This window comes from Anastrepha obliqua, chromosome 2, assembly GCF_027943255.1.
Source record: "Anastrepha obliqua isolate idAnaObli1 chromosome 2, idAnaObli1_1.0, whole genome shotgun sequence".
Taxonomy (NCBI): Eukaryota; Metazoa; Arthropoda; class Insecta; order Diptera; family Tephritidae; genus Anastrepha; species Anastrepha obliqua.
The window spans coordinates 45,902,768-45,919,915 of NC_072893.1; the positions used below are offsets into that span (position 1 = coordinate 45,902,768).

The window sequence follows — 17,148 nt, forward strand, 5'->3', positions numbered from 1 at the left end:
ATGCATTTTAGCTTAGAAAATATTTGCAAAAAATTGAAGAATTTGCAAAAATTATTTTAATCACAAACACTATTTTTGTTTTTTTTGTTCTTTTTTTTTGTTTTATTTCAACAAGTTGTAAGTTTATTAAAAAATAACTATACTTTTAGTTTATATAAGAATACACGAATCATAAAAAATATTGTAAAATCACATAAATAAATGTCTTTTTCTTTTGTAAATTGGAATAATATGGCTGCAGCTATTTAGTTTCTCGAACCAATCACCATGGCTAGCAGCGCCATGCGCACATACATACCGTACTCCGCTTGACGGAAGTAGGCAGCACGCGGATCCGAGTCGAACTCTTTGCTGATTTCAAAGACACGTGGCAATGGATGCATGACAATTGTGCGACGACTCGCGAGCGTCATTAGCTTCGGGGTGACAACAAAGTGGCCGCATGCCTAGAAGGAAATGCAAATATATTTAATTAAGTATGGAAAGCTATAATATTTAGTATGCCATATCTATTTGTAGATGTATAGGCAGATAATTTAGATTGAAATATCTCAATTTTGGGGTGAATAAAAAAAAAATGGAAAGGTGGACATACACTTTTTGACGTGATAACGTCTTATAATTCGATGTAGCCGGCTGCACGCACCAAAAAATGCGTCGTTAGCTTGCTTGAACTGCAAGCAAGAGCGCGGAACGAACGACAAAGAGGCACAATCGGCCCCGCGTTCGGCAACGTTCGACATCTGGCTCTCTCCTACTTAAGTGAGCATATATATGTATGTATATGCGCAAATGTATATAAACTCACATATTTGTATTAGGCAGAAGGCATATGCTTCCTGTGTGCATGGTAATGAACCATTTCTCTGTTGAGAATAGGACGATGATAGGAAAAGTAGGAAATGAAAGGGAGTGTTTCGAGTATAAAGTGTCTTGAAAAAGTAAAATCGATGATGATGCCTCTTAGTGTTGTTGACTTATTAACGTTTGATTCACAATCGAAATTGAACATATCTTTCATGAATTTGATAAATATTTCGTAATTTTTCACGTTTGTGTAAATGTAACTTGATCAATTGCATTTCGATTCCATTTACCTCCTTCTCTATATCCACACAAAATATCTATCAAACAAATTTAATTTTAAAAATGAAATTTGAAAAATTCAAACCTTCCATCAGTATTTTCTTATGACGTTGTCACGTTAAACTATCGTCAGTAAACCGACATTATATCCTGATGCAATACGTCGACAGTAGCATCTGCTTGTTACCACCCACTGTTTAGGTCATTTGACGAGAGAGCCACCCCTGTCATAACAGTACTCCCCCGGCCACCATGTCTCTGTCCATACCATAGAAAAGGTAAGTTTGTATGTCCGGTGTCGTCAGTTTGCCTTCATCCAAATAAATCAATCGAGAAAATGGTCCTACGGCACAACCGTAAGTTAATGCATCGCAAGAAAAGTGTAGACTATTAGACTACAGTACTTCAGCAGTTCTAGTGCCCCTGCTTTCGCTTTTTCGCCTTCTCTCCATTTGTCTCAAATCATTGAGTGCGAACGCTGACAATTTTTTTAATACAATCTCCTACCTCTTTAGATTGTGGAACAACATCGTCCTGTGTTATTGGTTCTGCTATTTTGTTTTCCAAAAACTCTCGTCCTTTACTCCATCTTTGGCAGTAAAAGATTATATGCTCCGCATTTTCAGTTGCCTTGGCTCAAAATGAACATATAACTCCATCATCATGGCCATACTTGTGGGGATATTCTCTGAAACAACCATGTCCTGTCAGAAACTGCATCAAATAAAAGTCGACCTTACCATCCATACACTTGAATGTCTGGATATGTAAATATTATAGCATCTGGCATACTAGGTTGTTCAATAAGTTTTGCGGTTCGATAAGAGAAACACAATTTTATGGTTTGAAATGCACTTTATCACTCAGTATAGTCTCCCTGAGCATCAATACACCTGTCTCAACGGGATTCCAATTTATGAATTCCATCCCTGAAGTGCGAATCTGGAAGGGCTTCAAAATACAGCTGTTATGTCCTTATCATTTGATGTAAAACCCTTTCCACGCATGAATTTTTTAAGCCTCGCAGCAGATGGAAGTCGTTAGGGGCCAAATCTAGTGAATGCGGTGGATGCTCCCACAATTCGCACTTTAATTCATGGATTTTAGCCATTGTCAAAATGCTCTTGTGGAACGGGTTCATTGTCCTGATGAAAAATAATTTTTTTTCTTTTGCAAACTCGGTCTTTTTCTCCGATTTTTCTCCTTCAGCTGGTCTGATTCTAAAAAACGAATGCTAACACCAGGTTCACACCACACTTTAGCCCCAAACGAGGTTTCAGACAGGGTGAATCGCTGTCGTGTGACTTCTTTAATCGCTCAGGCACAATTTTTTATAAGAGCGTACAATTGTTGGTGTATGCTGATGATGTTGACATCTTCATTCTTAACAACCACGCGGTTATTTCTGCCTTTTCCAGACTGGTGGTGAACGAAGACAAAACAGAGTACCTCCTGTTATCAAACAAACAATCGGCGCACTCGCGTATCGTCACTCATGTCACTATTGACACTTATGATTTTGAAGTAGTAAGGGACCTTTTTTTATTTAGGAACCAGCAACGTAGAATATATCTTGCCGATAAGTACTACTTTGGACTAAGTGGGCAATCTGGGAGTAAAGTCCTCTCTCTAAAAACTAATACTCTACAAGACTCTCATCATTCCCGTCCTAACGTATGGCGCAGAAGCGTGGACGATGACAACTTCCGATGAAGCGACGCTTGGAGGGTTTGAGAGAAAGATTCTGCGTAAGATTTTTGGACCTTTGCACGTTAGCAACGGCGAATATCACGGGCGATGGAACGATGAGCTGTCTGAGATGTATGAGCTTTACAACGCAATAGACATAGCGCAGCGAATAAAGATCCACAGGCTACGCTGGCTAGGTCATGTCGTCCGAATGGGTACAAACGCTCCGACTCTCCGTGTTCGATGCGGTACCAGCCGGTAGTAGCAGAGGAAGAGGAAGACCTCCTCTGCGTTGGAAAGATCAGGTGGAGAAGGACTTGGCTTCACTTTGTGTGTCCAACTGGGGTTGATATGAAAATGAATGTTGCGGAAGCTAATTTTTAAGGGTGATTTGCTATTCGACATATATGTATATACATAGTCGACTGATTTGTTGGGAGACTACAGTTCGTAAAGACACTGGTTTGAAACCTCGGGCATAAAACAGCAATTGATAGAAATTTTTTTCCAATAGCGGCCCCCTCTCGGCTGAGAGTGGCAAACCTCCGAAGTCTATTTTTGCCATGAAAAGCTCCTCATAAAAAACCATCTGCCGTTCGAAGACGACCTTAAATTGTAGGGCCCTCCATTTGGTAAAAAGGAGTAAGAGGCAATTATATACATACGAGGGTCATTTGAAACGTTTGTGAAAAAATAAAAACTATTTAATTGTTTTTGGGTAAACCCTTTCTTATTTTTCGACATTGTCTCCTTTTATGCTTATACATTTCGTCCAACGCTGTGCTAGTTCGTTGGTCCCTTCGGAAATAGGACTTGCCCAAGTCTGAAAAATAGCCACTCGTTTCTGCAATCTCCTCCTCGTTTGAGTAAAATCTTTTCCCCGCCAGCCACTTTTTCAAATCAGAAAGCCCCTTTGAGGCAAGATAACGATGTGTCCTGTTTCGCGATCTGTTAAATCTTTCTGCTTTCCTATTTTATTAGAATTAAGAAGTTTTAGACCAAACACAACGAATGCCTAGAAAAACTATCCATTTTCACAGCTTTAATGCTTTAATTGAAGTGAACCAATGAATCAATCCCAATATTACAACTGCTGAAATTTTACTGCTGCGAATTACCGTTAGATCTAATAATATTATATTTTGATGATTCTGCGGCAAAGTACAATCTTTACTTGAATTATCAGAAAACCTTGGATTACTAGATCAAATACATCTGCTTTAATAGCCGTTTTTATTTCATAAAAATTATTTCTTCTAATCAAGTGAACCAGACTGTATCTGTTTGGTAAAGTTTGGCAAATCATTATGAATCGTTTAACGTTTAAAAATAAAATAAAAAATCGGTTCGCGAAGTACAGCATAACGTCCATTTTACGTACGATTTACACGTTGGCGGCGTCAATGAGGAAGGAGCTGCCGTTACGGTGAATGGCGGGCGATATCGGGCCATGCTGACTGATATTTTGTTTCCAAAAATTAATCAGCTAAACATCGACGAAAACACCAATCGGTTTATTGCAATGTTCAAGCCACCATTGACGGCAAACGTCCAGATGTATTCGATAAAGCAGTCTTAAATTGGACTGATCGAATGGATCATGTAACGCGATTAAATAAATCCTTAAATTATTAAATTAAATTTTCCTAAAAATGTTTTTAGGCTACTTCTTATTGTTGGCGGGCCTGCAAATAAACCAATTCTTAGAAGAATTGATGGCAATGCCCAATGTTCGTTTGGGCTAAATATGGCTCTGTCCAAGAAAACTGAAAGAGTATCGGAATATTTTAGTGAATAAAATATTCGAGAGAAAAATGTATATGTATTATACATGGAAGTTTTCTTATGAGTAGTTTTTTTTTTTGTTAGCAATTTGAAGTGCAATAGATCGTACTTTATTCCACTTTCTGCATTCAACGAATTCAAACCTATACCGATCACTTTCTTCAGAATCAAACAGTGTTAACGATACACATCCCCCTCTCTTACCTTATTGTACTCCTCTTCGCTGGCGAAACGTTCCTTCTGTATGCGTGTCATATAGAGCACATCTGTGGTCGGCAAAGCATCCTCCATAGAGCTCATTGTCTTCTGTAGTACACTTTTTGAAGCTAAGTAGCGTACGATCTGCTCTGGCATTCCGAGACCCGGAGGACTGACATATTGCAATGTTACATTGTAGAGTGTTAGAAGACGTGCCAATGAGTGCACTGTCCGTCCATGCTTCAGATCGCCCACCATTGTAATAGTGAGACCATTTACGGTACCGATCTCCTCGCGTATAGTGAAGATATCTAGTAGCGCCTGAGATGGGTGCTCACCCACACCATCACCAGCATTTAGTATGGGTTTGCGTGAATGATTCGCCGCGCGCTGTGGGACAACAAAGGCAGGAGAAATTAAATGTGTACACTTTTTTCAAGAGCTATTTTACTTAACCTACCGTAACTGCACCCGGTTCGGGATGGCGCAGTACAACTACATCGGAATAGCTTGCCATTACTGCGATGCTGTCCTCCAAAGTTTCACCCTTTTTCACCGATGAACTCGTCTGATCCATGTAGATAACGCGTCCGCCCAATCGTTGCATGGCCGCAGCAAAACTACAACTGGTTCTTGTGCTCACTTCATAGAAAATGGATGCCATGATCTTGCCACGCAAGATGTCATCCAAAGGTCGGTCTTTAGCTACACGGCTTTTCAACAGCTGCGCCAAGTTGAAGATTTCATTTAGATGCTCCTTAGTGAACATATCAACGGAGAGTATGTGTTTGCCAAGTAAGCTGTGCACCACGGGACTGACTGGCGCAGTGGTGAGGTTGCTTTTAGGCAGTAGTTCACGCAACGTTGCATTATTGGCGGAGTCACAGCGTATGCGAGGCAATGGCGAGATGGGTCGCAGCAAACCGGGGTCGCCTGCAAAGTGTACCTTCGAAGGTGGTTCTGCCAAAAGCTTGGCGAACGCCTCGTTGGCCTGTGAGTCGGACAGAAAGTCGACACTGCGGTCTTGCGACTTGTCGAGACCATCAGTGGATGCGTGGATATCAAGCGATTCTACCGATTGTAGGAGGAGTGATTTGCGCGCATATTGGCCGCGCACATTTTGCCCGAAACCAGGTTGAACAAGCACCTCACCATCAACAAAAGCAACTTCACCACGCAACACAACACGATGCACTTTACCCTTCACTTTCATGCCATCAAATGGCGTCCATCGCGCCTTGGAGTGCATTTCTTCTTGGTTTATAGTCCATTCCTCATCCAAGTCCACCTCAATATAAGTGTTGGGCTGCTCGGGCAGACTGAAGATACGTTTTGGATTACGGTAGAATTTATTCTGTATGTCTTCCAGCGTCAGCAGTCCGTCGTCAACAGCTTTGAGCAACAATGGTAGTATGGTTTCCAAGCCGGGAAATCCTGGAGGGGGTTTCTCGGAGTTTTTCTCCTCCCACGTATGTGGCGCATGATCAGTAGCAAACACATCAATATAATTCATGTTGTCCCACAAAGCTTGCTGATCTTCGGGTGTGCACAACACTGGTCGCACCTCTGCACGCCCTTCGCCAATGGCTGGTACATCGTCGGTGGAGAGGAACAAGTGGTGCGGGCAAACTTCGCAAGTCACGCGAATGCCTTTTTCTTTTGCAGCGCGTATCAACATAATTTCCTCTTTGCGTGCGATGTGACAAATGTGTATGGGACGATCGAGTAGATGTGCCATTAGAATAACCGCACCCATAGTTTGCCTTTCAGCATGACACACAATCGGTGCACGCTTCGGCCAATTTTGCATGTGCTTCTCCCACACTGTCATATCGGTCATTTTCAGCGTGCTAAAAGTGTCGTTAAGATACATCTTCAGGCCGCAAGCCTGGGATGCTAACTCGCCAACGCTCTGCCAATTTGTGTCGGATGCGCCCACATAGAGCGCATAATCACAACGAGCGCCTGCCTTTGCCAAATCTTGGAAGAGCTGAAAGCTAGAACGATCGACGATCGAAGGATTCGTGTTGGGCATAGCGCAAATGAGTGTCACACCACCAGCCAATGCAGCTGCTGTACCGGTTGCAAAGTCTTCCTTATGTGTGGCACCTGGTTCGCGTAGATGCACATGCACGTCGATGAAGCCCGGCAGTTTGACAATGCGGCGTGAGGTCATACAATCGGTGTGAGTTTTCATGGCTGGACGACGACCTGTGATACGCATCGATTCGACTAAAAGTTTGGTGCATTTTACATCCGTCACCAATGGAATGGAGAAGTCGACAGCGAGACGGCGTGTGCGATAGCCGTGAGTCATGAAGGAAGACACTCTGTAAGAAAATATAAGCAGAGAAGAAGAAAAGTGCAAAGTGAACTCAATAAACAGTTAAATTACAAGAAATAGGTTAATTAAAATGGAATATATTGAATTAAGAGTAAATAAAAGGCGTACGATATACGGAATATATACCATACGATATATCAGGTAAGTCCATAAGTTCGTGCGTTTTTTAAAGGTGATTTTAAATTTAATAAAAAAGATGTTTAAAGTATTTATTAATCAATAATATATTTTCCTTCATTATTTACAATGTCTTCCCAACGTTTAGGCAAATTTTTAATTCCCTGCTCAACAAATTGTTTGTCCTTAGAGCCAAAATATGCTTCGATATCCCTTTCTATAGCTTCTTTTGAGGAGTAGTTCTTGTTACTCATATGGGATTGAAGTCCACGGAAAAGGTAATAATCAAAAGGTGCAATATCCGGAGAGTATGTTGGATGCTGCATTAGCTTCCATCCGAGCTCGTTCAGCTTGCCTAATGTTTGCCTTGCGGTATGAGGTATTGCGTTGTCGTGGTGAAACAAAACTTTGCGTCTGTTCACTAAAGACGGTCGGTTTTTGTTAAGTGCCTCATTCAGGTTTGATAGCTGATGGGAATGATAATCAGCAGTTAGCGTCTGGTTTGGTTCCAGAAGTTCATAATAAACAATACCGGCCATATCCCACCAAATAGACAGGATAATCTTCTTGGGGTGAAGTCCATCTCTAGGGGTCGGTTCTGGTGTTTCATCTTTATCTAACCATTGGCGTTTGCGAACAAGATTATTGTAAATGTCCCATTTTTTATCACCAGTAAAGATACGGTTCAAAAAACTTTCATTGTCAAGCCGTTCCAGCAGCTGAGAACACACATTCACTCTCTGCTGAAGGTTGACGACGGAAAGTCTATGCGGAACCCATTTTCCCAGCTTTCAAACCATTCCCAACTGAACCAGGTGCTTGTGAACTGTTCCATGTGATGAATTTAACCTCTGAGCTATCATATCGACTGTCAAATTTGGCTCAGCTTCCACGAGTTCGAGCAAGGCGTCGGAGTTAAAGACTTCAGGGCGACCAACGTCGGGGCATCCTCCACGTCGCAGTTACCGGTTCGGAATTTTGAAAACCACTTTTGCGCAGTCCTTACACTCACGGTATCCTATCCGTGAACAGTGTTTATTTCTGCAGCAGCAGTTGTTTCATTATAAAAAAGTACAAAATACGCGTTCGAAGATTCCATTTTATATTTTAACAACACGTGCTTCTATCCGCGATTAAAATCACTTGATGCACAATATGTTTTAAAGAAAAATATAAATAGTTCCGTTATATTCCGCGAATAATTTTTTGTATGCAAAAATCGTACAAAAGTGAAATTATGGGTAAAATACGCACGAACTTATGGACTGACCTGATACATACACGATACTCATAGACCGTTTTTAGGTCACTAAAAGCTACATCTAAGACCAAAACTAACTCCAAAGATAAAAGATCTGCGTTGGCAAGATTAGAAAGCTCTTCTGGCTGCGGGTGAATCGAAGGGGTTCGAGGGAGCTTATGTGGCTATCAAAAAGGCAACTCTCAATAGTAGAAACTCTCGTCACAAAGAGCACAAAAAGTAAAAAAGTTAACGAATGGAAAATTTGCCATCACTTGCAAAAATCGCTAGAAGAAGACATTTCAGCTGAATTTGTTTCGTAATTAATATATACTCATATTGAGTATATGATCTATTCTATTCTTGATGAATATATGATCTATAGTATTTCTTGACGTATAATTTTTGCTACCTAAAAATTTTCTCTGCACAAAATGGGCATCTTTCTCGCATCGAACTGTCGTTTTTTTTTCTCTCTACTTTTGAAAGATGCGTGATTTTTTGGCGTTTACAAACGGCTACTTGCAAAAATTAGGGAGATTAGTAGAAACAAGAATATTCCGTCCACTGGGGAGAAAACCTGGGTTGAATTTGCCAAAGCATAGCTTGACTTTTTTATTTTTTTATATTTTTTTAGCTTGACTGAAAGACTCATTTATTCTCTAGCGAATTCTAATATTTGCGAAAAATTCAGATAGATTAGGAAATTTTTATGTAATCGAATACGACCATTCGTCTTAAAATTGTGCCGGAAGCATTTTGTTTACTTGTTAAGAACTTATTAATTAGAAAATTGAAACAAACTCCTTTGAAACCTTTTACAAAACAAAAAAAAAAAAAAAATTATACAAATAATTGGTGCATACGCTTCTCCTAGAAAATGGAAGTACCTACAGTTTTAAGCCGACTCCGAACAGCAAATGGTTTTTATGAGGAGCTTTTTCATGGCAGAAATACATTCGGAGGTTTGCCATTGACTGCCGAGGAGCGACGGCTATTAGAAAAAACTTTTTCCACCATTTAATAAAAAAATACATTCCTAAAATATGTCACTGTGTATCCATAGCATAATTTCTTACCTTCTGGCGCCTCCACCATGCATAGGCAGATTTATGACCATATCGAATTGTTTATTAGCTAAGAACTCAGCTAAGTGACGCAGCTCACCATTGGGATCTTCGGGTGATTTCTTATCGAAAGTCCATTGCACGGATTCCACCTGTCAAAGATAAGAGTTTCTATAGTATAATTGTACTATAATTCTTTGACAAATATACAGGTATATCTAGATATATAGGCATATGATTACAACGGAATGATGCGGCGAGGTGAAGTCAAGGATGATATGTTACTAGGTTTACTATTTAGCTATAATGAAAAAGAAAATTGTGCGAGGAACTTTGATACGACGTCACTTGGGGATTCGGTAGCAGAATTCTGCACTGTCATTTCACATGCATTCACACACTCGTCAGTCGTTGTCCATGTGGCAACGAAGTGTCATTGGTTGAAATTCTTCGTATATCACCAACACAATCTCAGTTTTTCTGCAAACACTCTTCAAGTGACGTGAAGCTAAAGTGAGCTGATAGGCTGATTCTGTCAAATTCGTTCAGAGCCAAATAACGGTCTGTAAAATAGCGCACCTTTAAAATCTTTTCACCATAAGGTGAGGTGAGATGAGTTGCGTCGAGGTGAATTTAGGTAAACTGTGAAGTTGTGAGGTTTTTGATCTACCAAACAAACTAAAACTAAAAAAATACTCGTTCATTTAATGAAAAATATAAATCTCAAAAAAAAACAAAGATTATTTCTGATCGAAACAAATAAAACTCTGAAAATAGAGATTATTTTTATTTAAAAAGATTATTATCTCAGAAAAAAATTATTATGTCAGAGCGAAAAAAATAAAACTTGAAAAATTAGTTTTATATTTGACCAAAACAAGTAAGGAAGGCAAAATTCGGTACGATCCAAGCTTTATATACCCGCAAATATTACCCGCGTACACCCTTTTTGGGTTTTTGGCCGAGCTCCTCCTCCTATTTGTGGTGTGCGTCTTGATGTTGTTCTACAAATGGAGGGACCTACAGTTTCAAGCCGACTCCGAACGGCAGAGATTTTTATGAGGAGGTTTTTCATGGCAGAAATACACTCGTAGGTTTGTCTGCCGAGGGCGACCGCCATTAAAAAAATGTTTTTCTTCATTTTGGTGTTTCACCGTGATTCGAGCCTACGTTCTCTCTGAATTCCGAATGGTAGTCACGAACCAACTCATTCGTCTACAGCGGCCGCCGCGTATATTTTAGTAAAATTTAATTTTGGCCGGCTGTAAATTTTGGAACCCAAGAAACTCTCAGAAAAAGAGTGTTCTAACAACAGAGGTAGGGACGGAAATTTAGACTTAACGTATAAAAGGTGGGTCCGATCTCAATAATACTTTTCTCAATCATCTCAATAAATTTCGAAATAAGGTGAGGAGCAATATGTGCACCAAGTTTGGGCTGCTTTTATTATTTAAGTCGTTATCGAAATATCTGCATTTAGCAAAATTGAGGCGAGGCACCGCCCGTTTTTTTTTAATTTTACTTGCGTCGTATTTCTTTTCTTTGGTTCTTCATGTTGAAATTTTAGTAGTGTTTCATCACTTGTTGTTGCTTTGTTTTTTTGATAAGTGGCGAATCGAAGACGCTTAATATCAAATCGTTTAGTGCATTACTGGTATGGATAAACTTCTTCAAAAAGTCAACTGCCACTCTGGGCGGCATACAATTTACAATTTCTCCATTTGTATTATAAACTCGGCAAATGCTTATTTCAATGTGCGATACACAGTGCTGCTTATCAGTATTGAATAAATATTATATCAACATGAATTAAATTCCAGTATCAATGTATGTATGTACATATGTACAGTAAGCGCTGTCCTTGGTATATAAATGGAATGGCATTGACCTAAACTGAAGAGTAAAGAACAGTACAACCTTTATTTGGACAAAAGATTTATACCTATAGGCGTTCAGCGCTACGTACAAGTAAATATATGAGGACATATATGTATAATCGTCTGTAAGTAAGAAATATTTATATTCATTTTACAGCAGCTGAACGCCTTTATGCGTGACGACTCTTTGGTGAGTACCCGATACTATGCTTTGGTGAACATGAAACACCAAATGATATAGAAAGTTATTTCCTTTCACCCTTTGGTAAGCAGTGACACGCCCCAGAGTACATTTCTGCCATGGAAAAGTTTCTCTGCAAAAAACGTCTGTCACTCGGAAGCGGCACGAAACTGGAGGTCTCTCCATTTAAAGGACAACGACAATACACACTCCATAAATTGGTGCAGATTCGGGACCAAACACATAATAAAGTGCATATCGCGCAAATTATATATACATATTTGTATTGTACAGGGTGGCGCAAAATTAATAATCCAGTCTTTTTTTTAATAATTTTTTCCTAAACAAATAGAAAAATGATTTTGAGTGATGTACACCCTTATGTGGACTTCGAGCACTCCGTTGCTTTTCTGTTTGTATAATGCAGCTGTTTACATCGTTCACAAGTGTCAAATAGGATTGCCATACACCAGATTGACATACGCCATTTGCAAAAATAAGAACAGCTTCCACTTCTTCTTCTTCTTAATTGGCGCGATAACCGCTTACGCGATTTTGGCCGAGTTAAACAAAGCGCGCCTGTCGCTTCTTTCTCGTGATAACCGGCGCCAATTGAACACACCAAGTGAAGCCAAGTCCTTCTCCACCTGGTCTTTCCAACGCAGAGGAGGCCTTCCTCCACCACCAGCTGGTACCGCATCGAATACTCTCAAAGCCGGAGCGTTTGTATCTATTCGGACGACATGACCCAGCCAACGTAGCCGCTGGATCTTTATTCGCTGTGCTATGTCTATGTCGTCGTAAAGCTCATACAGCTCATCCTTCCATCGCCTGCGATATTCGCCGTTGCCAACGTGCAAAGATCCAAAAATCTTACGCAGAATCTTTCTCTCATACACTTCAAACGTCGCTTCATCGGATGTTGTCATCGTCCACGCTTCTGCGCCATACGTTAGGACGGGCATGATGACAGTCTTGTAGAGTGTTAGTTTTGTTCGTCGAGAGAGGACTTTACTACTCAGTTGCCTACTTAGTCCAAAGTAGCACTTGTTTGCAAGAGAGATTCTACGTTGGATTTCAAGGCTTGCATTGTTATCGGTGTTAATGCTGGTTCCCAAATACACGAAGTCTTTTACAACCTCGAAATTATAACTGTGAACAGGGACGTGGGTGCCGATACGCGAGTGCGCCGACTGTTTGTTTGAAGACAGGAGGTATTTCGTTTTGTCCTCGTTCACCTCCAGACCCATTCGCTTTGCCTCTTTATCCAGTTTGGAGAAGGCAGAACTAACAGCGCGGTTGTTAAGGCCGATGATGTCAATATCATCGGCATACGCCAGCAATTGTACGCTCTTATAAAAAATTGTGCCTGAGCGATTAAGTTCTGCGGCTGGTACGATGCTCTCCAACATCAGGTTAAAGAAGTCTCACGACAGCGAGTCACCTGTCAGAAACCTCGTTTGGTATCAAACGGCTCGGAGAGGTCCTTCCCAATTCTGACGGCGCTGCTGGTATTGAGCAACGTCATCTTCCATAGCCGTATTAGTTTTGTGGGGATACCAAATTCAGACATCGCGACATACAGATAACTCCTTTTCGTACTGTCGAATGCAGCTTTGAAATCGGCGAAAAGACAGTGTGTGTCGATTCTCCTTTCATGGGTCTTTTCCAAGATTTGGCGTATTGCTTCCACTACGGTGAGTAATTTTGCGCCATGCATATGTTTAATTATGAAAATTCTGTGAGTGCCAGTATTGAAGCACAGACAGGGCTATGCGCTGTAGACGCTGCAAGCTTGCGTGGAGAATAGAGCCATAGCCTGGGGTTTGAACGGACATCTAGAAACCTGTACTACGCGGATGATATATGCCTGATGGCGCACAAACACTTGCACATATCTTCAAAGTTGTAAGCGGTCAGCGCTTTTGCAGCTCAAATTAATATTACCAAAATAAAATTTATGTGCTTTAACACCAATGAAACGTAAGCTATTCTAATGCCGCCACTCCCTTACAAGTAGTAAAGTAAATGAATTATGTTATCTCGGCAGCATTATTAGAAAAAATGGCGAATCAGCAGTAGACTCTCGCAATGGCATATCGAAAGGACATTCTGCCTGTGGTACGCTGGATAAAGTCTGGAGATCGGCGCGCATATCCAGCCGTACAAAGTTACGGATTTTCAAAACCAACGTAAAATCGGTGGTCCTATATGCTTGTGAGACGGGGAACCTGAACACATGCGTTAATAGAGGGTTAAAGAGAAAAGAGTTCCCACACGTTTAAAAACGAAAAACAAATAACAAGGAAATTGAACAACCTCAAGTTAAGTGAAATGACAACAAATTTTATCAATTACATAGAGAAGCAAATCAAATCACAAGCAAATAAGTGAACATGTGCAAGAACGGCAATTAAGTTAACTCTTCCAGATACAGTATTGGTCGAAACTAAAGAACCCTCTTTTGACTTTTTTAACCTAAGGAGTTCAGCGCTTCATAAACAGAAAATTAAAATCAAGAAAATATTTTAAGCAGAAAATAATTTTTGGATTCAGTAACTTAATGGCAAATCCTTTCTTCTGAACGACACTTATTAACATTTTTCCGCGATATTACTTCCCCAATAGTGTTGGCGGCTTTAAATGGATCGTCTTTGGTTTCGTAATTTTCCCAGTGAATCTTCATGTTAACCTCCGCGCACATGTACTCAATGGTATTGAGCGCAGGGGATTGGCACTTCTATCTTATTCCTGTAAATTTCTTCTATTTCATTACTCAGGTTTACCACAGTTTAGAGACGCATTTTGGATTGTGATTATGCTCAAATCTGCTTGAACTTTTAATATTGTTTATCAACGTACAAGAAATGATCAATAGTTACCTTCACCCTATCAATTAATATTAATTCTGTGGTAACAGAGACGACCGCACATCATTATGCCGCCTCATCCTCTGCAGTTGTTTTGCAATACTTAGAGTTTAATGATTCTTCCTGTGGCCTGACCACCTATTTCATCTGCATTTTTCCGCTAGTACTAGCATTCGCTAGAGAATAAATGAGTCTTTCGGTTAAGCTTTGCTTTGGCAAACTCAACACAGGTTTTTTCGAGTTTGAACTGAATAATGTGGTTTCTATTGGTGTCTACTAATCGTTCTTTTTCTAATTTCGAAACCTAAATCTCAACGTGCCCTGCCAACCAAATGAATATCAAAGTTCTATCTGTTCGAATTTTCACATTCAAACTAGCAAAGGAATGCTGTGACGCCATTCAGCTTCTAGCAAGAGGTATCTATAGGGTGGGTCATGTAAAATTTGCTTTTTGAATCGGCTATAAAAAAAACTAATCAATATTTTTTCAAACCTTTTTTTTATTTTGAAGATTCGTTCAAATGACTGCCACGACTGGCTTTACAGCAGGCCATTCGATCAACCCAATTTTTAAGCACATTTTCGATTGTTTGGGCTCCAATTTCATGAATGGCAATTTCGATTTCGTGTTTTAAAGCATCAATCGTCTCTGGATGGTTCGCATATCATTTGTCCTTAACGGCTCCCCACAAAAAATAGTCCAACTGGCTCCGAGGCGGCCAATTGATATCGGAATTTCGGCTGATTATTCGGTTTTCAAAAACGGTAGCCAAAAGTTCGAGTGTAACTTTGGCAGCGTGACAAGTTGCACCGTCCTGTTGAAACCAAATGTCGTCCATGTCATCCTCTTAAATTTTTGGAAGCAACTCGTTGAGCATGTCACGGTAACGCTCGCCATTTACTGTAACCGCGGCTCCTTATTCATTTTCGAAAAAAAGCGTATAGCGTCCCATTTCGTAAATGTCAAACCTTTGACATGTCATTTGTGTTACCATTCTCAAAAACATAGGTGGTTCAAAAAGCAAACGCTATATGGCCCACCCTGTAGCTACGGGTTTCCAGGAAATGAGATTGCTAATGAACTGACAAGAGGATGGCATTTTGTGGTCTCGAAAATACTAAATATGTGGGTTTACTTAGAACTGGGATGTGCCTCCAAGAGGAAGGCGTTACACTGGTTGGGTAGAACCGACTTCAGACGGCTCAAAGGTTGCCGCCTTGATCATAGCCGACTGTAGTATGATCTGGAATGTCTACTGTGTTTGGAGGGTCATGAGGCAATACATTTCATGTGAATAGATCTCGATTTATTTTCTTCAAGATATAGCTGATCCTTTAATTATTAGGATTGAGGCTACTAAATAGCTTTTTGCCTTTATTATAGAGCCAGAATTTACCTCGCGTATGGAGGGTTAAAGATGATTGTTTAAGTTTAAAGTTTATCAATATTATAAGGTATTTTACAAGGGGGAAATTTCAAATAAAAAACAAAGTATCTCATCATAAATACAGGGTGCATACGGTAGTTGAGGACATACATATATGTGACCATGACTTCTCGAAACCTCTATTTTGCTCTTTTTCAGATAAGGCATGAAGGATTAAAACTGAACTCAAGAAATGAAGAGACATCCAGTTATCGTCGCTTTATGTGCAAATCACACCGATTTAGAAATGCCTATTTTTCTGAAGTGGGCCCATTCATTCGTTCAAAAAAGGTTTTGCGTGAATTGGAAGGACCAGGCGGCGATGCTGAATCTATTGGGAAACGCAAAAAAGACGAGAAACGTTCTGACACTATTCGATCTGCAGAATCTATTCAATAAGTGCAAGGGAACATTGGCGAGGACCCTTCATAATCAATGAGGATCTTTTCGAGGGAGTTTAATGTTTCTGAGTGTCTTATTCGTCGAGTTGTACGGGAAGATTTCCGGCATAAATCCTATGTTATGCGCAGAAGACAGAGCAAACACGGGAATAGCAAGATATTCGATCTAAACGTCTTCTAAACAACATTAAACACCCTAAAGCGTCTGATATGTTATGGTTTCTTCTGACGAAAAAAATGTGTATCAAGACCAACCGCAGAAATAATGGATGGTTATGTTCCAAGCCCCTGTTATGTTGTAGGGGTCGCGAGCAACAAAGGACATGACATGAAACCACACTTCTTTACTCAAAGATTCCGAGTGAGTTCTACTGCATAAATCGAGGTTCTAGAGACAGTAGTGAAACCCTGGATTGATAGTGTACGCCGAGACTGGCCATGCATCCTTCTGCAAGACTCTACTCCTTCACTCAAAATCATGGCGGCGCAAGACTGAATGGCTGAAAATTTCCATGACTGCAAAACACCGCATAACTCTTCAAACCTTAACGCCCTGATGGACTATGTCTGGGAACTACGAGTAAAATGTGAAAGCTGATGCAGCAAAAATACATATTCCAACCTTCACTATCGACACATTATTCCTCCGTTTCCGCGACAGTCGATTCTACGGTACCGAAACGACCCTGATTTATATCGGCCAAGGACTGTCACTCCAGCAGCATTCCCCGTATGTAAGTATGGGGAATGTTTATGCTGCTACAACAACAACAACACATTTTCCTCGAATGACATCCTTAAAACTATCAACCTTCATTCTTCCCACTTGAAAAAGGTTTAATGGTGTCAATTTAATCATCCATATA

General features: G+C 40.3%; 1 protein-coding gene across 1 annotated transcript in view; it reads right to left on the minus strand.

Moving 5' to 3' along the window:
- Positions 1-37: 37 nt before the first annotated feature.
- Positions 38-17,148, minus strand: part of LOC129239672 (CAD protein) — a 47,029-nt gene continuing 29,918 nt past the window's right edge. The window contains exons 5-8 of the mRNA XM_054875367.1: positions 9,539-9,678; positions 5,219-7,088; positions 4,765-5,148; positions 38-446 (exon numbers count right to left, since the gene is read on the minus strand). Coding sequence (XP_054731342.1) covers positions 246-446; positions 4,765-5,148; positions 5,219-7,088; positions 9,539-9,678 — 2,595 coding nt within the window. The 3' untranslated portion in view covers positions 38-245. The remainder of the gene's footprint in view (positions 447-4,764; positions 5,149-5,218; positions 7,089-9,538; positions 9,679-17,148) is intronic.